The sequence below is a fragment of the Panthera tigris genome, chromosome D1 (assembly GCF_018350195.1).
Source record: "Panthera tigris isolate Pti1 chromosome D1, P.tigris_Pti1_mat1.1, whole genome shotgun sequence".
Lineage (NCBI taxonomy): Eukaryota > Metazoa > Chordata > Mammalia > Carnivora > Felidae > Panthera > Panthera tigris.
This window is the reverse complement of record NC_056669.1, coordinates 39,765,371-39,788,646: the sequence shown is the minus strand read 5'-3', so window position 1 is coordinate 39,788,646 and position 23,276 is coordinate 39,765,371. Positions and strand designations below refer to the sequence as shown.

Below are 23,276 nucleotides of genomic sequence, written 5' to 3'. Positions count from 1 at the left end.
CCACCCACGTGCTCCTATAGGATTTCTTTTTATCCTTGGAATTTACAAATTTACTGGATTAACTTTCTAGGTATGGAATCTTCTGCAATAACCCTTCACTGTATTTGGTGAACGTTTTTACACTAAAGATTCAAATCTTTTCAACTCAGTGACATTTTCTTCTATTTCTTTGATTAGTAATTCTCCACTCTCTTGTTTCATTCTCATCTCCTAGAAGGATTATATCTTTCTTTGCTCTCATAATTTCCATTATGGTCCATTGTGCTCTATGTCCTGGAGGAATTTCTTGAGTTTTCTCTTTTCTTTCAGCACCGATTACATTATTTTTATTGCCTCTATTGAGATCTTTGGTACTGGCAATCATGTTTTATTTCCAAGAACTTCTTTTTTGTGTGCCTCTTTCATTGTTCCTTTTACAGTTTTATCAATGCAGTTTACCCTTGACTTTTATTAAAAATATGAATAAGTGGTGTCTGACATGATCTCTTATATCAACTCCTTTATAATCAGTCATTCTGAGGGTGTGACTCTGGTATAGTTCTCCACATCCTTCAATTCATGCCTCACCCCAGGCCCTAATAACTGCTCCACAGCCCCTCCTTTCTCCTGGCCCCTGCTCCTCTAAAAGAGAAACTAATTCAGTTTTTTTACAAAATCTGGACACCAACTACAGCGCAGCTGCAACTCCCTGAGGGCTCAGCACAGCCACCAGCCAAGGTGTTCTACAGTCTAGTAGAACTGAAGACTACTAAAACTTATGCTTAGTAACCTTTGAGGGGCATTTCTAAATAGGAATTACACATATGCACTGAGCAGTCCTAAGGTCAACGTAATACATATATAGAGTCCCTAAATGTATGAATTCTGCAACGTTGCTTTTACAAATGTTTCTTTCCTTGTATAAGTGGATTCACGTATAATGGATTACTTCTTTAAAATATCTTTTCTAGGGGCGCCTGGGCGGCTCAGTTAGTTAAGTGTCTGACTCTTGACTTTGGCTCAGGTCATGCATAGTCTCTTCCTTCATGAAATCAAGGACCCTCATGGGGCTCTGCACTGACAGCCCTGAGCCTGCTTAGGATTTTCTGTCTCCCTCTCGCTCTCTGCCCCTCCTCCACTCTCACTCTCACTCTCAAAATAAGTATACACCATAATTTTGGTTGGATCAATATTCTGTTTGCCTAGTTATGTCTTTGTAAATGCCCTTCGCCTTTGAGCCATAGCATACTGGGATGATGCTTCCTTCCCTGCATAACATTTTGTTTTCTTCCGGAGTTAATAACTCTAGCGTCTTAACTATTACTTTTTGAAGTTTTCTTCTTCTCTGCCAAATTTTCTTCAAAAAATCACTTTCTGTTTGTATTTGACCAAGTTGGTTGAAGTGCTTTTCTCAAATGTCCCTGACCCCTGACTGCTCGCTCCTGTGTAAGATGGCGGAGTGGAAGCTGACCAGAAGCTCCGCTGGACGTGGGCGGGGCTTGTTGACGGGGCTTCTCTACTTGTCATCGGGCTTGTCTCTTTCAGGGCCTGTCTCAGGCTGATCAGATTCTAGAGAACACTCTTAAATTCTCCTACTTAGAGGGTGTAAGTTGGGCCACCAGCGTTTACCCTCTACCTAGCTGGGTTGCTTCCTGGCTTTTTCTCTACTGCTAGCTCCCATTATTTTTGTGCTCGTAGCTTAAAAATATGCCTTTGCTTTATTTTAGTAGAATTTGGGAAGGGAGCAAAATGTTTATGTTCATCCGTCTTTCTCCACTAAATCATTTACTTTTTATTCTGTGACTTATATCTTAGCCATTCATCTCGTTCATGGAATCTTATCAAATCCTTCCTAAAAATCTGCTGCATGATCTGCCGATTTTTTAAATCTGCCATGCAAGTCGTATTTTCAAAGAACCAAGACAGATGGATATTGAAGTATAGCTTCTCACGTCTAATTCAGAAAAATTATTTAAAGCAGTACTCTATGTGTGCATCTTTTTTAACCTTTAAAGTGTTCTTTCCCTCTGAGATATATTAATTCCTAAACACAACCATACTTCCCAGTTTCTTAGTTTAATACAGTTTTAATTATAATTTGTAAAAAAAAATTCTATAAGTCAATATTTTGGTAGTTTAATAAATTGTGGTAAAGTAGTCTTTTTGCGCATTGAAAATTCTTTTTAATTTGATTGATTCTCTTGCCTTCTGAATGGCCCAGACTCTACCCCCATTATTCTCCCTCCACCCTTTATCCCCAGCCACACATAATCTTTTCCAGAGTAATCAAATTTGACAATTTGATTATCTGCAGGAGAAGCAAAGTGAAGTAGACCTGGGGTAAATCCCAATATTATTTCATATTAACACACAGAACCATGGCATAATTCATAATAAGCTACATATGCATTAGTTTGGATTCTGTTAGCCAATCTCTAGGACAATTAAAATTCCCTCTTGCTAAAAGGTCTATCTGGGGAAAGGCTGCAGTGTTAGTATGTGTGAGGATAGTCATTTAATCCCTTTTCTATTTAAAACTAGAATAGAATAGTCATTATACAAAAAGTTTCAAGAAAAAATTTATCTGTAATACAGGTAATACAATAGTCATTAAAACTAGAATGAATAGTCATTATACAAAAAGTTTCAAGGAAAAATTTATCTGTAATACATGTGTTTAGAAGATCCTCCACTCTTTTTAGAATGTAAAAATATGAGATTTAAAGTTTGTATATACCTCGAATTCTGATGAAACATTGATAGGGAGTTGGAAGCTATCACATTGCACATTTTATTTCTCTGAATGTCTTTGATGAGTATGATGGAGGCCTTTAAAAGTACTTCTAAGCATGCTTTTTAGGAATAGTGGGATTTATACCTCCTCTACATATCAACATTAAGCTTATTGCAGATGAGGGAGAAGAATGGACCGAATATGAGCCACCATCTCAAATGTGCAGTAAAAATAGGCATTGTAACACTGCTAAGTCAGCACACACTAAGGATGACGGTAAATAGCATTTTCTGGACAACAAGAAAAGTGCTTGAGAAGAGCTATTTTTAGCTATAATTTAGTAACTAATTTTGAACAAGGGCAACTATGAAATTCTGATCTAGGAGTCATAAAGTAGAAGCCTTTCACTTTACTGTTTTAGGAGGAACAATCAAGTGAAGAGCAGGCAGACATCTCAGACATGTCTATGGAAGTGGATTCTGGGACTTCTGGGAGCTCTCCCATTCCATACTATTTAAGTTTCTGGTGTGGTGCGGTATTTGACGTGCGGAATAAGAATAGGTCTGTGAGCCACCACAGAAAAGTTAAATTATACTGGTATCACCAAATATATAGCAATATAAGTAAGACAAATAATACATTACCACATTTTAGAATGTGTTTCATTACAATATTTTGGAAAAGTTAAGACCCAGTATGATTGCTCATATTGCTCGTTAACCTTTTGAAAACGCATTTCCTTAGACTATTCCGTAGTCTCCTCTTTCTCTTCTGTCTATGCTTCCCTTCCTCATTCCCTCCCCTTCTTCCATGATGACTTCCATATTTATTTTTTAAGCCTGCCCTTCTCTCTCTCAAGCTGAAGATCCATTTCTATTCTGCTATCTATGTCCCAAAATGAACTCACTTTTTTTTTTAAATGTTTATTTACTATTGAGAGAGAGAGAGAGAGAGACAGAGTACAAGTAGGGGAGGGACAGAGAGAGGGAGACACAGAATCTGAAGCAGGCTCCAGGCTCTGAGCTGTCAGCACAGAGCCCGATGCGGGGCTGGAACTCACAAGCTGTGAGATCATGACCTGAGCCGAAGTCAGACACTTAACCAACCAAGCCACCCAGGTGCCCGAACTCACTTTTTTTTTGTAGACTTGTTTATCCATTTTTATTTTCCAGTTTGATGATGAGTAGGCTGACGCTGCATCCCAGTTTGCCCAGAATAATCACTGCTTTATACCTATTGTCCTGGCATAATTATCATTAGTGCCCCCTTCACTTTCAGAATTGTCCTAGTTTGCATAATTGATCATATGGTCACCGTGTAGCAGGATTCTCACACAGAGAGTCATGACACCGAGGCTTTTCTTTCCAGGAAGCAACTTTTTTCCTGCTGGCACCCCTCCATTGGGTTCATACCCAAAGAACTGAGCCCTGAATGCCACATGACCTAATTTTTTATATACTTTTTACTTCTTTGTCTCCCATATATGGTAACACACAAACATGCAGTCTGATTAAGTGGTCCCATGTTACAAGGTCATAGGGATGTTGTCATGTATGTGTATAGCCAGGTTGCCTTGAGTTTTTTTTTTTTCTTTCCTTAGGGTGGGGACCCTACCAAAATCACAGCCATCTGATAAAGGTCTGCTCTTGTAAGAACCAGCATGTAAGCCTATATGTGAAAGGACTTTGGAGTAACATACATGTCCATGGAGACTGGGTGAATTGTATCTGATGGACATGTATGTTACTCCAGCTCTGTTTACTCTGCATGCCTCTCCACATTCCCTTCCCCTGTCCCCTCCAACACACCGGCCACTACTACCTCCATTTAGATCATCAGCTTTCTATTTTGCTTTCTTCATCTTTAAATTTGACATCCTGGTATTTTGACTCTAGGCTCCTCAGACTGTTTTGTCACCCTGCAAGTCTCAGTGTGTCCCCTTCCTACTGGCTTAAGACTTCTGTCGTCTGGGCACCTAGGTGGCTCAGTCGGGTAAGCCTCTGACCTCAGCTTAGGTCACGATTTCACAGTTCATGAGTTTGAGCCTGGCATGAGTTTGAGCCTCTCCACTCTCAGTGCAGAGCCCGCTTTGAATCCTCTGTCTCCCTGTCTCTGCCCCTCCCCCACTCTCTCCTTTTCTCTCTCTCTCTCAGAAATAAATGAACATTAAGAACAACAACAACAAAAAGACTTCTGTTCTGACCCCAGAATCCTTCTCTCGTGAATTGTTCCCAAGGATAAACCCGACAGTAAGGGTCAGGGTTTGTATGTCTCAAGTAGTGTATCAGTTACAATCCACCCAGTCTCCAAAGCTAGAAGACTTGGAGTACTTTTTTCTTTTTTAGTGCCTCATTCAACTTTTCTAAAATAGGAATAATAAGTCCTACTTTATGGGATGTTGTAAGGATCCGTGAGAGCAAGATCAGGAAAGCAATTAGCATAGCATCAGTCAGCATTTGACTAAAGGAAGAAATGAAAATATAAATAATGTTAGTGCTCAGCTCTGTGAAGAAGGCTAAACTAAGCCTTTTGTATTTTATTTTAAAGCTCTCTAGATTTAGGAGCAAATATTGATGCTGCTGAGACAGCTCAACTGCTCTTAATTATCTCTGAAAAACTGAAGAAAGGAAGACATCCTGGAAGATGAGACAATTGAATTTCAAAAGAGAATATTAAATTTGACAGAAAGCTGGGTTTAGCGTAAGCCTGAGTGTGACTGGATCTTCGGTAGTACTCTGGAAGGAGTCGTGGGTGGCCTGCGAGCATCCGGAAGAAGCGGGGGTCACCAGGACTCCGCACGGACACGCCCTGACCGCTGCAGACTAGGTCAGCCTTGGCTCACAGGGCTCATATGCTGGTGCGTCTGCAAGCATATTGATAGAATTTTATTTGGACTTTGCCATGATATTTTACAGGGCTTTTCATGACATTTTTATGGGGAGAGGGAGAAAAAATCGTAAGGTTAATTAAGTGGGTTAGAAACTGATTATAAGAAAAGAAATAATCAACGGATCCCTGTCACCCTGAAGGACTTCAGAATGTAGTAGTAGAATGTAGTAGAATGCCATAGAGCTCTGTCCTCCATCCTGTCTTTCATGATATTTTACAGTCACTTGTATGAAAAAAACATTTATATGTAAAACAAGTAATGCTTCTCAAATCCGCAGCTGACACAAAACAGGGAGGTAAAGTGAATATATTTTCTGTCAGAAACAGGATCCCGTAAGCTCTTTTACGAAGGCTTCTGTGGTAACCCATCCTGTCCAAATCTGTATTCAGTACCCCTCCTTTCTAGTCCCAGAAGAGCTCCATGTATTCATCAGTCTCTTATTGTGCCTGTCTTGTAAGTATCTCTGCACAGGCAGTCGGTCTCGTGTCTCTGTCTTCCCAGTTCCTCGCACAGTGGGCAGCAGTCGCTGAATGAATGTTTGCTACATTAAAGAACCAGGGCTAGGGGTGCCTGGGTGGCTTAGTGAGTTGAGCGATTCTTGATTTCAGCTCAGGTCATGATCCCAGCCAGGGTTGTGGGATCGAGCCCCGTGCCAGTCTCTGCACTGAGCATGTACCCTGCTTAAGATTTTCTCTCTCCCTCAGCCCCTCTCCTCTGCTCGCATGCATGTGCGCTCTCTCTCTACCCCCCACTCTCTCTTTCAGTTAAAAAAAAAAAAAAAAAAAGACCAGTGATAGCAATCTACATTGAGAGGCTGAAACTCTCACACTGAAATTTAATAAGGATACATATAAAGCCCTGCTCTTGGAGCACCCCCCAAAAATGAAACAAGCACAAGATAGTGGCTTTATTTTTAGCATGCATGAAAAAAAGATGTTTGGACAAAAAGAAAAACAAACAAGCTCACCTTGACATGGTATAATATCACTGCTTTGCCCTTCCCCCTCCCAGATTCAAAGCTAAGGTGATCCTCATCTGCTTGAATAAAAGTATAGATAGCACCTAAAACAAAGGATGTGAGAGTCCCCCTCTAAACTTATTAGACCATACCTGGGGGATTAAGTTAATGTTCTGAATGGTATATTTCAAGGAGGAAGTCAACACAGGAACTTGTTCAGTGGAGAGCCATCAGGATTGTGAATGAGAGCCACCAAATTATGAAAATCTTACCATAGTCATTCACTTTTTCATTCGTTCAACAAATGTATGTTAAGTGTCTAGTATTTGCTAGGCAGTACACTAGGTAGTGAGTGGTGGAAAAAAAAAGAAATCTCTATGAGAAATTGAAGGAAATAAAGATACTTGTGGAAATAAACAAAGACACCCAAATGAGAACAAATGAAGTCTACTTATTGAAAGCTTGATCTAGCAAAGGCGTCAGCAGCCATCACTTGCATCTGGCAGAGTCTCGAAGGTGAGGTGGGAAAGCTTCACAGTGAACAAAAGAGAAGGCTTCAGGTATGCTGTCTTGGATGGGGGCTGTTGGCACAGGGAAACTGGAGGCAGGATTAGTAGAAGCGGGGCATCCTATGTGATTGGTTTGAGGAGCGTGTTTGGTTTTCTCTAGTTGGTCCTGAGTTGGAAATAGGGGGAAAAATTAAGGCAGCTCTCAGTCTGACCACATCCTGACAATTCTAGGAGTACTGCTGTAGAGGTTGTGGGTGAGAGTCTGTTAGCGTAGGTTCCAGCCATTCTCTGTCTGAATGTTCAGTATCTACTCTTGAACGCTGAGAAAACTTGGCAGAAGCCAGAGGTACACTGATAGCTGTATTTGACATATTGATAACTGTATTAAGTACTCTTAGTCTACTGTGTTGAAAAGGCATTTGTTATGCATGGTCCCGGTGGATCAAATTAGAATAAGTGGATGAAAAAGCTCTTCAGTATAAGAAAGAACTTTAAGAAACTCATCGCTGTCTAGATGCAATCTCAGACAGTGGTTTCCTGGTAAAGGAAGCATTCAGACCTAGGCTGGATGACCTGTTGACAGTGATATTGTGAAACAGATCACAAACCCTGGTGTGCGCCAGAATCACTTGATATCTTTGTTAGTGATGCAGAATCTTGGGCTCTGTTGTAAACCTCCTGAATCTGACCAGTAGGACATCATAGATGATGCTATTAAGACTGTGAAAGGTATACAAACACTGGTTGGACAAGATGACTTGTAAAACTCCCTTCACCTTGAGTCTAATATCCTCATTTTTGCACAGCATAGTCATAATGAGGAAAGAAACCATTCACTCATTTATTTAATAATACTGATGTCACTACTTTCGGCCTGTATTTCAATTCCGTCAACGTGGTGCAGTCCTACCTGTCAAGGAGATAGTGAAGAGAAGAGCTCACTTGTTCATTTTTCAAAAATTTATTGAGTATCTGCTATATGCTGGAGTGCTGTGCTGAGCTCCAGGAAGATGGTGATGAGAAGGGCTGATACAGTCCTTCTGCGTTCAGAGCTCACGATAGCAGAAAAAAACAATGTGTTTACCATAAAGGGTGATACATGTTGTTATGAAAAGAAAACGGTGTGAAAACTATTCTTTTCATTCTGTTGTTTTTCCCCCACATCATAACTCCAATTAAAATTCCATCAACTTATTTATAGAGGAATTAGTACTTCCTTTCCTCAGGTTTGTTTTAGGTTTTAAATAAAAATGGGAAAGGCTTTGGTCTTTCGTCCAGGAATGCCAGAAGACTGTAGAATTGCACTTTGTACTTAAAAGCTCTCTGATGACAGAACTGGTGAGTCTGCTGTTGAATAAACCAATCACAGGAATATCCCATGTTCAGGCTGACTGGGCATTTTAGAAAGTGACTCTGGAAATTCTGAGTTCTTTGGGTTCTAATACCTGTTTCTGACCCTAATGCAATAGAACTAATTTATGCTGTATGTTTCAAGCAAGTTCTTATTCAGTGCATCATGTCTTTTGCTGTGTGGTGCACAGAAGGGAGCTTACGATGGGAGACAGCTGCCTAGGATCTAGATCTGGCTCCTCTACTAATTGATGTGTGACCTTGACCTCTCTGGGCCTGAGGTTTTTCAAAATGCTAAATGATCCTTAATCACCTCTAAAATTCTGACCTGGTGAAACCGAATGGAGAAAATATTATTCTTCACCTGCTTTCCCTCCTGCCTTCCTCACGCCTACACAAATGTAGTAGAGGCCCCATCACCACCATTGAATGGATCCTGAAATAACTTGCTTTCTAATCTGGACATTTGTGTGTTCCTTAGGCTGAAACCTGAGGCTTGTCCAGTCTGAATAACTGGACTTATGCCAGGTCCCTGTGGAATGCATCAGCTTCTTTGAAGGAGAACCCTACCCTAGAAGCACAATAGGCATCTCCATAAATCTAGCTCTCACCAGCAGTTTTGTTTCAAATATAAATAGACCCTCTAAGACCCAAGATATTGCCCCGCATCTGACTAATAATATCACCATTATCTAAAGACTTACATTACTCTGCCCACACCTGCCTGATCAGATACCTTCCCAAGGGATACCAGCCAGATCACGCCAAGTTCCCCTCCTGCAGGAGTAACTCTGTAGCTCAGTTAGTATCCTTGAATCTGGTCCTACCTAGCCTGGGGTTGCCCTTCTGTCCTTGATAGGCACGACTGAAGTCCCGGTTTGCCTGCATCAAATTTACTCAAGTTATGATAGAGATAGGTACATGTGTATTTACATGTAAGAGCACTGAGCCATTTTTCATAATTAGAATTTGCCATGGAATCAGCCCACTCTAAAAATTTTATTTAATTTTATTTTTTTAGCTAACTTTCTTTATTGCGACCTTGTTTCTGACATAATCCGCATGATGTGTTTCCACTTTAGGACTCCCTTGTCTATGTCAAAACTTTTGTCTCTGGGAGACCCATACACTACCACCTACACTAAGAAAATATAAGCAGTCACTTTAGCAATGTATTGCATTATATTATGACAGCACCTATACTTTAGAAAATGTCATTTTTAAAAATGTACTGTATATTCCCTGAAATTAGCTTTCAGTTTTAATATAAAATTTATCCCCAGCTTTCAGACTTCTTCCTGTTTAAATAATTGAACAATTTGAAGAAATAATTGATCAAGCTGTTCAGAGCAATGGAATAATTTTTCCCGTCCTCACATTTCACTCTTTTAAAATGTGCTTTACTTTTTGACAATTGCCAGAGCTTCTCCTTGTGAGGCTGAACTTCAGGAATTAATGGAACAAATTGACATCATGGTAAGCAACAAAAAATTGGACTGGGAAAGGAAAATGCGGGCTTTGGAGACACGATTAGATCTTCGGGATCAAGAGTTGGCAAATGCACAAACTTGTTTGGATCAGAAAGGTCAAGAGGTACTGAATATATGTGTTAATAACATGTTAATTCCTCAGACTGTTATAAATAATATTTATTCCCTCAGAATATGTTTTTCATTATGTATCCTTTTTATCAGGCATCAGCAGTAGGATTTATTGCTAACAATTCTGTCATAGCATGCTGAATGTGTTCTATCAAATAAGTGACAATCAGAACCTAAACCCATCCAAATTTGCTGATGCAGACAAACATAAAATGTCAGTGCCGTCTAGAAAAGTAAATAGACATTCAGTATATATGTGAAATAAATATCGTTTGCGAGCAAAGATGTCAGTGCTTTTGCAGCTGTAGAAACAAAGTAGTTGTCCAAACTGTGTCTTTGGACATGGCCGAGTTCAAGAGGCTTTTCTAATCTACTAGAAGAATATTTCCTGAGAGAAGTGAAATGCCAAGACACGATTGCAGGCCAAGGGAGAAAAGTGTTTGGTGAAGGGGGTGTATGTGTATATCTGGGCACCCTCTTAAAAGGGGTGCTTCCCAGCCCCTGTAAGGCTGCTTACAGTCCTGTTGGTGGTTGTAGAGTATCTAAGTGCTCTGGGGCTTCTGGAGGAGTTCAGGAAAACCATACACTTTACCTAATGTGGACTTTTGTGTCTGTGAATTTTTCTTTTGGGTGAGGCATACGAGAAGGTGTTTACATTAATCCTATACTAAAATATCATCAGTCAACTTGTTCATCAGGCATTTCTCTACCTTTATTGGCCTCTCAATAGAACTTAGTTTTTAGGGGCGCCTGGGTGGCTCAGATGGTTAGGCATCCGACTTCAGCTCAGGTGACAATCTCACGGTTTTGGGTTTGAGCCCTGCATCCGGCTCTGTGCTGACAGCTCAGAGCCTGGAGCCTGCTTCGGTTTCTGTCTCCCTCTCTCTCTGCCCCTCCCCCACTCACGCTCTGTCTCCCTCCATCTCTCAAAAATGAATAAACGTTAAAAAAAAAAAGAAAAAAGAAAAAAAAGGAACTTAGTTTTTCACATAGTTAACGGAGTTCTTGTTTGGCACAGTTAACTTAGTTATTGGCACCTGGTTTCCCTCTGTAGTAGAGGCCGGTCATCAGACCTGGAATATGCAAGGGACTGTTTTCTTACTTCCATTATCTGTGATGACACCGACGTGTCATCACAGCAGGTGCCTCACCTGCTTTTTAAGCAGACAATTTCTGTCAGCCAAACCTCTAAGGACTCCTCTTAGATATTATTCCTTTCTTTCTTATAAAAATGTGATCATTGCTCCATGGTCCCACCAAAGCAGAGCTCACTGAAGGCAGTGGAGACAAAAATAAAAGCTGAGGTGTATCCGTAGAGGTTCTGCCTGAGTATGATGACATAGCCTCCTGAAAAGATAACGCAAAGTAAATTCTAAACCTTAATTTAAAGTGTGATGGTGATAAGGATCTTTTGTCAAACATCCATACTGTACTGTCCGAATGTGTGCCCAACGGAATAGTGCTAGCAATGTTTGGTTTTGTGACTTTAATTATTAATAGCTATTTTAAGAACTGTGGTACAAATATTTACTCTTGTTTTGGTACAGCAGTTTTATTTAAACTGTACTCCTTTTTTGCACATTTTCTGATTTGTGTCAGGCAAAATTTAGAAGAATCAAAATTAAATGTTATTCTTGATGCAGGTGGGGTTACTTAGACAGAAATTGGACAGTCTGGAAAAATGTAACTTAGCAATGACTCAGAATTACGAAGGACAACTACAAACCCTGAAAGCTCAAGTAAGGAAAACTATTGTAATTTAATATCATATAATAATTTAACACATTTTGATATATGTTTTAACATATAAAATTATATTAGTTACTTTTTTATAAGTTGTAATAATTTTATTTAAATGGACTATTTTTAATACAAGTATAATTCTTATATTTTAACTACAGGTTATATGTTTGACCCTGTCTTTCATTGTTTTATTAGATTGCCTTTTTTATTGGACTCTCAGCCCTTTATCCCTTTAACTGTTAGCATAGTGCAAGACTGATACCTTTCTATGATATGATAATAATTAGCTATGTGAACAAAAGAATAATTTTGCTATTATGAAATAGATAATTGAAAGGATAAAACTGGGCTTTATAACTTGCTAGTGGTGGAACTGTTGCATAAATGATAGGTCTTCTTCATTGGGATGCTAATTTCTTTCTTATTTATCCCTGTATCACCTCACTGTGAAGGCAAGCAAAAAGCCTTCTCTCCCTTAGCACAGAAAACATAGGGCAGTAATCACCTGTCATCTCAGGTCTGGTAGATGCCATGTCTTGCTTTAAATGAATCAGTGGGAAATACTGTTTGATTAAGAAATTTTTGGAGTGCAAAGATTTCATAAGTGATAATATAATCAAATGAGCCTAAAGTAGTTAATTATTTATTACACAGCTTCTTATGGAGTTCATCAGCCATTAAGACTGGAATATGAAACATATGATGCCATTTAATAAGTACAGTATAATCTTAGACTAGCTCCAAAGTCCAGATATTTTGCCTGCAATTTACATAGCGGCCACTAGATGGTAGCTTGAATTATGAAACTAAATGGCTTTTCCTAGCTAAGACTCTAAGCAATCAACCAACCTTCTTTTTTGTATAAAGATAAAGCTTTAAAATAGCAATATATATATTAAATCACTATAGTTCAATATAAACGGAGAGTCCACGATCTAAAATAAGTTTGAAAAAAATACAGTAATTGAGACACAAGTGAAGATATCTCTAAATTATATTTAGTTGGTTCAGTCACTGCTTACCAAATCTTTAATGTCTGTGTTTTTTCACATCTGTTATTAAAAAGTTTCGAGACTTGCTTACAGGTGCTGAGCAGTCATTTAACATATGAATCCTTGCTATTTGATGCTTTGCAGTTTTATTTTATGACTTGGCTGCTGGCTAACCAACAAATATCCCTATGGCGGTTTCACAAAAATTTGTTCTGTGGAATGCTAGTATGAGAGTTTAGGAAATGCTGTTTACTTCCTCTCTGCTCTTGGACATTCACAGTGCATATTCAACAAACCCATTTAGACTTTTTCATCCATCATTTTTCAAAACATATTTGACCATGGAACACTTTTTATTTTTCAAGCTAAAACCTACTTTACTATAGTACAGTCTTACAGTGTAAACACCGAAAACAGGTGTCTCAGAGAATACACTTTGGAAACACTACATTGTTGTTGAGAGAGCAGCCATCTGCTCCACTGCAGTTTAATGCTTCGCTTTTCTTCTCATGTTAAAAGAAAGTTAAGAAGAGCATTAGGGAAGAAGAGCAAGAGAGAAGGAAAGAGGGAAGGGAAAAAGAGAGAAAAAGGAAAGTACTATGTACTTAAATTGGTTTGCATAATGGCTAGTAATATGTCATTTTTTTAACCAGAAAACGGTATCTCGTGGCAAACATGATGTGGTTGCTGCTAGCTCACTCTGATCTCTTCTTTGATATTCCTGGTTTATTTACAATTGCATGTTACTAAAATATTTTAAAGATATACTTTACCACACTGTTCCTTGAATAAGTCAACTCTGCCAAAACTTTCTCATAGAAATTGCTTCCTTTTAAAAAGAGGTTATTTTCTTTTCCTTCTAACCATAATGAAACTGTGATAAAATTGTGTATATATTTGAGATTTTCACTTCTGGAAAGGTGGAGTTGATTCCTTTAGACCCTGCTAAATAAAACTAGAAAGTCTGGACATTTATTTAAAATCACATAAGATTCTGAGAAGTGGAGAAAAGAGGCAGGCCAACTAGGACGTCGGTACCCAAAGAGCAACATAGTGGTGAGTTCCCTGGGGTTTCTTTTTGCCCCTTGTATCCCAGTCTGGGTGACAGAGACGCTGACAACCCAGACACTACAAGGGGCACAAACAGATAAAAAGAATCCCAAGGAATGTCTGCTCTCTACAGCCAAAAGGCCTGGGAAAGGCAGCCTACCAAGATTACACACTTTTAGATAATAACTGCTCTACTCCAGCCCAACACCACAGAAAAAGACTTCAGCTCCAAACCACCCCACTAGCACAGACTGAGTAGACAGCCTTAGATTCTACCCTCACCAGCCTTTAAGGAGGTATCCCCGGCTCCCCAGCCTGGGTGATGTTAGAGAAGACTTGAGTGGAGAGCCAGGACTTTTGTCACCACTAGGTGTTAACAAGGCCCTCCCCAACCCATGGTGTTAGTGGAGGCCATGTGGAGAGTCTGGACTAGTATGCCCATTTGATGGTGATAAGGAACTCCCCCCTGGGGATATCAAGGAAAGCCTAATTAGGAGTCAGGATATTCACTGCCTCTCAGTGGTAATGAGGCCGCTCACCCTCACTACAGTTTCAGTGAAGGCCATGTGAGAAGCAGTAACAAGGCACCTGTGCCCCTCTAGTCAGGGTGGTACAGTGAAAACTAGTGGGGATTCTCAACTCCCACTCCCCCTCAGCAGTGGTAAGGAATGCCTCCCTCAGGTTACCAGCTGAGGCCAAGATCTAGACTCCCACCACCCAAGGCAGTGACGAGGCAGTGTCCCACTCTCCCTGCCAGAATGCCGTCAGAAAAGGATGGCTGAAATACAGTCCCTAAAGAAAATCTAGTGTCTCATAACACAATACCCAAAATGTCCAAGTTTCAATAAAAAAAATCACTCATCACACCTAGAACCAGAAAGATCTCAATTTGAATGAAAAAAGACAACCAAGAGAAGCCAACACTGAGTTAATACAGATGTTAGAATTATCTGACAAGGATTTTAAAGAAGCCATTATAAAAGTTCCTCAGAGGGCAATTACAAACATACTTGAAACAAATGAAAGTTTTAGCAAAGAAAAACTGTAAAGAATAACCAGTTAGAAATTTTGTCTCTGAAAAATACAATAACCAAACTAAAAAATTTCAATGGATGGGCTCAAAAGTAGAATGGAGACGATGGAGGAAATAATCAGTGCACTTGAAGATAGCAGAATAGAAATTACTGGATCTGAAAAACAGAGAGAAAATAGACTAAAAAAAAAAAAAGAAACTTAGGGACATGTAGTACTATAACAAAAGATTGGAAATTTGTGCCATCAGAGTCCCAGAAGAAGAGGGCAGGATTGAAAAAGTATTCAAAGAAGTAATGGCTGAAAACTTGGCAAAATATGTAAACCTACAGATTCAAGAATCTGGATGAAACTCAAACAGGATGAACACAAAGAAATCTACACCAAGACACATCATAGGCAAAGTTCTGAAAACTAAAAGACAAAGAAAAAAATCTCGGAAGCAGCAAGAGAGAAATAACACCTTACCTACAGGGACGAATCAAGTCAGATAACAGACTTCTCATCAGAAACCATGGAGGCCAGAGGAAGGTGGAATATTTTTCAGTTGCTGAAGCAACATAAATGTCAACCCAGAATTCTATGTCCAGAGAAAATATCCTTAGGAATGAAAGGAAAATCAAGTCCTTCTTGAATGAAGGACAGCTATGAGAATTTGTCACAGTAAACGTACCTCCAAAGAATGGCGAAAGAAAGTTCATTTAGCAGTAAGGAAATGATGAGGAAAGCATCTTGAGACATTAGGAAAGAAGAAAAACCAATGGGAAGAATTAAGAAATGGGTAAACATACTACTTTTCTTCTCTTGAGTTTTCTAAATTGTTTGGCAGCTAAAGCCAAAATTATAACAGTGTCTAAGGTGGTTCTTAATGTGTGTTGAGGAAATACTTAAGAGAATAATGCTCTAAATGGGTCAGGTCAAAGGGACATAAAGAAAAGTAAGACTTCTGCATTTCATTTGGGCTGGTAAAATGTTGATGCCAGTAGACTGTAGTGAGTTATGTAAATATAATACCTAGAGCAACAACTAAGAAAACTATTCAACAGATGCGTTCAAAAACACTATAGATAAACCAAAATGGAATTCTAAATAATTCTCAGATAACCCTGAAGAAGACAGAAAGGCTAAAATAGAGAAACCAAAAAACTGGAAAACAGAAGAAAAAAAAAAACCCACCAACAACAAAAAAGTAAGGCTTAAGCTCTGATAGATCATAATTACATCAAATGGAAATTGCCTAAATACATCAGTCAGAAGATGGAGACTGACAGAGTAAATTAAGAAAGTATAACCCAACTATATGTCCTGCTCCAGAAACTGACTTCAGATATACCTATATAGGTCAGTTGAAAGTAAAATGGTAGAAAAAAATACCATGCAAATATTAATCAAAAGAAAGCAGAAACAGTGCCAAGATAATTCAGTGGAGAAAGAATAGTCTCTTCAACAAACAGTAAAGGGACAACTGAATACCTACATGTAAAAGAACCAAGTAAGACCTAGATATAGACAAAAATTAGCTCAAAATGGATCAAAGACCTAAATGTAAAAACTAAATCTATAAAACTCTTAAAAAAATAGGAGTAGATCTTCATGACTTTGGATTAGGCAATGGTTTCTTAGATTTGGCACCAAGAGTACAAGAAAAGTTAGATGAATTTGACTTCACCAAAATTAAAAAAACCTTTGTCCTTCAAAGGATGCCTTCAAGAAAGTGAAAAGATGACTCACAAAGTGGAAGAAAATATTTACAAATCATATATCTGATAAGGGACTAGTATCCAGAACTAAAAAATAACTCCAACTAGTCAATAATAAAAAGTAAATGACATGATTTTAAAATGGGCAAAGATATGTCTATTGATGAATAGACATCTTTCCAAAGAAGGTATACAAGTGCCAATAATCACATGAAAAAAATGCTCAATATCATGAGTCATTAAGGAAATGCAGATCAACTCATGAGATACCTATTTGCACTGACGAGAATAGCTATAATCAAAAAGAGGGAAAATAACAAGTGTCAGCAAGGATATGGAGAAATTAGAACCCCATACATTGCCAGTCGTAATGGAAAATGGCACACTTTGGAAAAACAGTTTGGCAGTGCCTTAAAAAGTTAAACCCAGAGTTTCCATATGATCCAGCAGTTCTACTCCTGGTTGTATACCCAAGAGAAATAAATATATATATCCACACAAAAACTTGTACCCAAATGTTCACAGCAGCATTCTTTGTAATATACAAAAAGTAGAAAGAACCTAAATGTCCTTCAGTAGATGAATGGATAAGTGAAATGTGGCATATCCATGCAATGGAATACTATTCAGCCATAAAATAAATGAAGTATTGGTCCATGTTACAACCTTGATGAACCTTGAAAGCATTATGCTAAGGGAAAGAAGCCAGGCACAAAAGGCCACATAACGTGTGATTCCATTAATATGCAATGATCAGAATAGGCAAATATAAAGAAACAGAAAGTAGGTTAGTAGTTTCCAGGGACTGGGGACAGGAGGAAATGTGTAATCATTCTAATATTATGGGGTTTCTTTTTGAGGTAATAAAAAATACCCTCACATTAGTAATATGATGGTTGTACAACTTTGTACATATACTAAAAACCAATTAATTTTATATTTTAAAGCGTGAACTTTATGGTAGGTGCATGATATCTCAATTTAAAAAATTATGTGAGAAAAAAAAAGAAAGCAAATGTGACTATATTAATATCAGATAAAGTAGACACAATTGTTCCTAGCTTTATTTGTGACATCCCACAACTGGAAACATCCAAAATGTCTCAATATGTAAATGGTCAAGCAAATGCTAGTTCCATCCATAGCATGGAATAACACTGAGCAATAAAAAGGCATGAACTATTGATACACACGTGTGTCTCCAAGGCATTATGCTGACTGAAAAAAGCCAATCTCAAAATGTCATATACTGTTTGATTCCATTTTAGAACATTCTCAAATGACAAAATTCTAGAGATAGAAACAAATTAGTGCTTGCCAAAGGGTTAAGAGTGGGAAGACGAGCGTCACTAAAAAGGCAGGAAGGTCTTTGTGCTGATGGAATGGTTCTGTATCTCGATCAAAGTTGTGGGCACACAAATCTACCCGTGTGATAAGATGGCTTAAAACTATACACATATATTGTACCAATGTCAGTTTCCTGGATTTACTATTGTACCATAGTTCAACAAGATATCGATATTGGAAGAACCCAGAACCTCTCTTCAAAATCTTTGCAACTTCCTGTGAATCTTGAATTGTTTCAAAATTTCAAACAAAACCAAAAAACCCTTATAAACAGTTATATAGAAATTTCTTCACTTTATGGACCATGCTGCTTTTAATCTATTATTTGAAGGTATAACAAGAAACAGAAAAAATAGTGCAGAGTCTAAGTTTTTCTTCCTTATTGGTACGAAAAAGATGATATCAATTTGATACTTAAATTTATATAAACTGTCATCGATAAGTAGTTTGTGCTGTTTGTATCTTTTAAATTAAGTATTCAATTTTCTTTAATAAAGTATACACTTGTTATCTTATACATGGGGCTACTGAAATTAAAATTGTCAACACAAGATGGCACTAAGTAAAAGAAAAAACTTGGTTTTTAAAATTTGTGAGCTTTGCTACACAAATTAAAACAGAACTAAATAAAACATTTATGAAGTGAATCATTTAACTGTGCAGTTCATCAGGTCCCAGATTTACATGAAAACTGAATTGTGTTCAGTTTCAATAATTAGTTTTAATAACTGGTTCTGTCTTCACTAATCAGAACATTCAAGCATTACCGCATTTTCTAATCATGACTTAAATTTTCAAAGACGTGCCCAAGAAAGAACTCCAGTGAAATCAAGTTAGAAGCACCAGTAATGGTAAAACGTGAGCATTTTCTCTTATATACAGTTTTCCAAACTGACGAATAGCTTTGAGAAACTGAGACTACACCAGATGAAACAAAGTAAAGTTCGGAGAAAAGAATTACTGCACCCCAGAGAAGAAATGCCCTTTGAACTGAGCAATCTGAACCAGAAATTAGAGGTGAGCTGTATGTATTTCCTTAGTTTCCTCACGCATCGGAAGGATTGATTGCTGTTGTTGTGGGCTGTTTGTCTCTGGTGTACACAATGGCATGTACGGCTGTGGTAACAAACACCATTACAAATCAGCTTCTCGTTGAATATATTTTCTTAGCGCACCTTCCCTCTAGGCACTTAGCGAATTAAAACATCACTTTGATTTATGCATCTTTTATACAGATCAGCATTTTTGGAGAGCCAAAAAAAAAAAAAAAGAGTTCAAAGAAACTGCAGATGTTGAGTGAAATTGAAGGACATCCCTGGGGTCAGTTAAATGGAATAGCTAATAAATCTTTTAATGGCTATTTAACTATTAGGTACTTAAATCCCAATGAAGCCTCATAACAGGTTTCAGAACAGTGCTCGAAGTTTCAGGGGTATTTTTCTTAAAAGAGGTGGCGCCACTCCAAAATAGCCCTCCGTCCCTAAAATGGCTTACTGTGTCATGAATGCACTTATTTTTATCCCCTTAACTTCCCAACTTTGGAAAAAAACAAACCAGCTGTTTTTCTTCCCTAATGCTCTTGAGGGTTTCTGCTAGACGTCATGTAACAGACAGGTTCTACCATAAATTTCTATTTTCTAACCTTAGCCTAGTTCCTAGTGCTCCTCCATTATTGTGTGTTAATTGGCCTCAAGTTGACCCTTATCAAGTTAGCCCACTCTGTTTCTTCGTTGATTCTCAAGCCCTAAACCCCAGCACCACCACCCTGATCTCCAGCCAATGATCTCCCTTTCTTCCACTTCACTGGTAGATAATGGTTGGTACCCCCCAGTCACCCAGGTGAATACCCAAGAATCTTTGATCTGTTCCTTTCTCTTGCTCCCCATATTTGAGCCCAGCTTTGCCCTTTCCCTGGTCTAATGCTTCTTACCTCCTTCCTCTTTGTCTAATTATCATTGTCCTGTTTCATTTGCATCATTTTATTCTGCAATTAACAATCCTTCTCAAACTTTCCCTTCAAAATGTCTTTAAAAGAAAAAAAAATCTAAAATCACAGCCCTAAAACCAGCCTATTGCAACAACTTTGCTGGAAGGCTTGCGTTTTAGCTTTTAAATTCCTGTAGATTTTACATTCTGCTGAATAATGTACCGGGTTTTTTTTTAAATACAAAATTACTACCATCATGATGTAAAATTGACTCTACAGGAAGTTGCGCCATGTGTAACCACATGCTGACGGTGGTGTGACCAGACTGTCTTCAGAAAGATCCTGGTTTCATAGAAGATGCCCAAAGATGTGCCCTGTAATACATATGCTTTCCCTAAAAATGCAGAGATCAAGTCACTGGTTAGCCTTCTGGTTGACTTTTTATGGGATTTTATGGGAGAACCACATTCATATAAATTGTTCATACAAAAAAAAAAGGCCTGAAATTAATATGAAGTACTTTGTGTGAACACTTTTACATTTAGGGAACTACATTTTTACATAAAATATATTTCATGAATTTGTAGATGAAATTAGTAGCAAAATATGACCTGATATGTTTGTACTTACATAAAAGTTTTTAAGCACACTCTGTAGGTAGTTTAACCTGTGTAATTATGGAAACATTTCATGTACCTGTTTTTACTTGGAGCCGTATGAAAAATTAATATGTAAGAGATGGGCTGTTCCAGTTTTAGTCTACATCCAAGCATGTTTTTCCTTTGGGACAAATATTATTCACTGGTCTAGTAAGAGAAAGAGCATGTTGTTGGGGAAGAATATGACAGTTTAAAACACTTCTTGACTTCTTGACTGATTGATTCCCAAAGCCATATCCTTTGTGTTAAACTGTGAACATTCACGTTCCATGAATATACTACTTGAGCAAAAACTTGAAGAAATTAGCATGTTGTGTCAAGCTAGTTTCATGTCTTCCTCAGGTTAGCTCAGTTGGCACTGGCATTTATTTGCCCTGTGACCTTTAGGCAAGTTGTTAGCCTCACAGGGATTTCATTTTTTTCACCAATAAATAGGGTTAAAAATACCTTATAGGTGACATTATGGTTATGGGAGAAACACACACACACACACACATACACATACATATACACACACACACATATATATGTATATGTATGTGTGTGTGTGTGTGTTTCTCAGGGTACATGGGAGTTACATTACCATATATATATCATAGTATATAGTAGATATACCATAATTCTTTCAATCATCTCCTTACTGATGAACATTCAGGTTGTTTCTAGTTTTTTGCTATTATAATACTATAACAAATATCCTCTGATAGACATCTTTAAATGCTAGTACTTTTCTTTTGTTAGATTAAAAATCCTAGAAATTATTCTTGAGCCACAGGGTATTATGTTCATATACACATACACACACACACACACACACACACACACACACACACGTGTGTGTGTGTGTGTGTGTGTATGTATATTTAAATGCACACTGAAGCATTTAGGGGTGAAAATACATGAGGTCTGGAAGTTGGCTTAAACTACTCAACAAAAAAGTGTGGAGAGAGAGAGGCAAAATAAAGATGGTCAGGTTGATGGTAGTCAAACTGGGTGAAGGGTACATGGGAGTTTTTTTTTAATCTCTACTTTTATGCAAGTATGAAAATTTTCATACTAAAAAGTTAAAGTCATCTTACAAGTGAAGGTTTGTAGAGTCCCTGACATATAATAATCACTAAAGAAATGTTAGTTCCATCTTCCAGTATTTAGTAAAGGATTAAAAACACATATATAATAATGTAGCTTCCCCTAGAAATTCTTAATTTTAATGACCTTGACTTACTCGCAACCCTGAAGACCCAGAAAAATTTTTTCAGCATGGAGAACTTACTCTGGAGGTTTAGGCAAGTTCTACAGACCCTCTGGAACCTGGTAGGACACCTCCAATCTCTACAAAAATCCTCATAAAGCTCTCTAGGTCTCTCTGTAGTCCCATAACTACTGGATATATTGTGTCGGCTTGCTAGTCTTGAAACCAATACATCTAGAAGATCAAGAAAGCCAGGACTGTTATGAGCACGTGCTGATATGTCTGTGACACATATTTCTAGCTTATTTGGCCTTATTCTTGAGCTCATTTCTACCTGTTGTAGAACTTGTAAAGAACTAAGATTAATGCTCCTGCCTCCTCTTAAAGCATGCTGGGAAATACTTATTTTCAAGATTGAGGTTGTTGGGTGGATAATGCTAAATATTAGTATATCTGAAAGGTAAGAACAGTGTAAGTAAACCTTGCCCACATTTTGACAAAGTCACTAAATCAGTCTAAGCCCCACCCCATAAAAACAAACAACCAAAACCGAGGATACAGGTTTGGTGACAAGAATTAGAAACTATGTCTAGTGATAAATCCAAGATGAGTGATTTAATACTTTTTTGTTTCTTTGTTTTCCTAATGGGGAAAAAGAATGGGTATAGTTTTTTAGAATGAAAATGTACAAATGAAAGAAGCCTTACTCATTGTGCTTTTAAATGAATAATTCTCCTCAATTTATGTTTGTACCTCCACTTTTTTAAAAGGAATTTAGAGCAAAATCAAGAGAATGGGACAAGCAAGAGATACTGTATCAGACTCATCTGGTTTCTTTAGATGCTCAACAAAAATTATTATCTGAGAAGTGTAATCAATTTCAGGTACATTATCTAATACTATCCTCTAACTTAGAAAAAAATTAGAGGTTAACTATTGCTATCTTCATAATCTTACTACAGAGAGAAATGCTAACCACAGGAAAATAACCAGAACAGGTCTAATACTGGGTAAAGTCACAAGTGCATGAACATTTTTAATGGTGAATTTAGTCCACGTGTCTCAAAGGATGGTACTTTTTAAAGTGTCCATTGTCATCATGTCATTAAATAACATATGTTTTTGCATGTCTATGGGCAAGTCGCTTAGAAAGTCTGAGATTGCTTGGTCTCTGACCTCAAGAATCTTACAGCTTAGAGGTAGAACACACATACATATTTACAGATAATTTATAGCAAGTGAATGGGAAACCCTTTTAGCGTTCAGAGGAGAAAGGGGGATAGTGGGGCTGAGATAGTGAGCAAATATCCTACAGCAGGGGTTAGACTGGGGCTGGACCTTGAAGAAGATGTACAGTATTTTGAGAATATGTTTGGGGTGGTGGAAATAACAGCAAAATCACCGAAGCAAGAGAGCAAAAGGCAAATTCTGGGTATAGAAAATGAGCCAACTGGTTGGGAGTCTGTATGGAAGGTGGGGAAGGTAGGAGATGGTAAGGCTGGTGAGTTGGATGCAGGTTATAATAAGCCTTAAAGTCTCATCTAAGGAATTTGGAATTTTTTTATCAAAGCCAGTGAGAAATTATGGTTTTTGTTTGATTTGGGTTTTGTTTC

General features: G+C 38.0%; 1 protein-coding gene across 5 annotated transcripts in view; it reads left to right on the top strand.

Moving 5' to 3' along the window:
* The window catches only part of DEUP1 (deuterosome assembly protein 1), an 82,473-nt gene that overhangs the window by 8,373 nt on the left and 50,824 nt on the right, over positions 1–23,276 (top strand). For all 5 annotated transcript variants that reach the window (XM_007079012.2, XM_042958921.1, XM_042958924.1 and 2 more), the window contains exons 3-6: positions 9,842–10,013; positions 11,665–11,760; positions 18,768–18,902; positions 22,434–22,547. In XM_007079012.2, the coding sequence (XP_007079074.1) occupies positions 9,842–10,013; positions 11,665–11,760; positions 18,768–18,902; positions 22,434–22,547 (517 nt within the window). The remainder of the gene's footprint in view (positions 1–9,841; positions 10,014–11,664; positions 11,761–18,767; positions 18,903–22,433; positions 22,548–23,276) is intronic.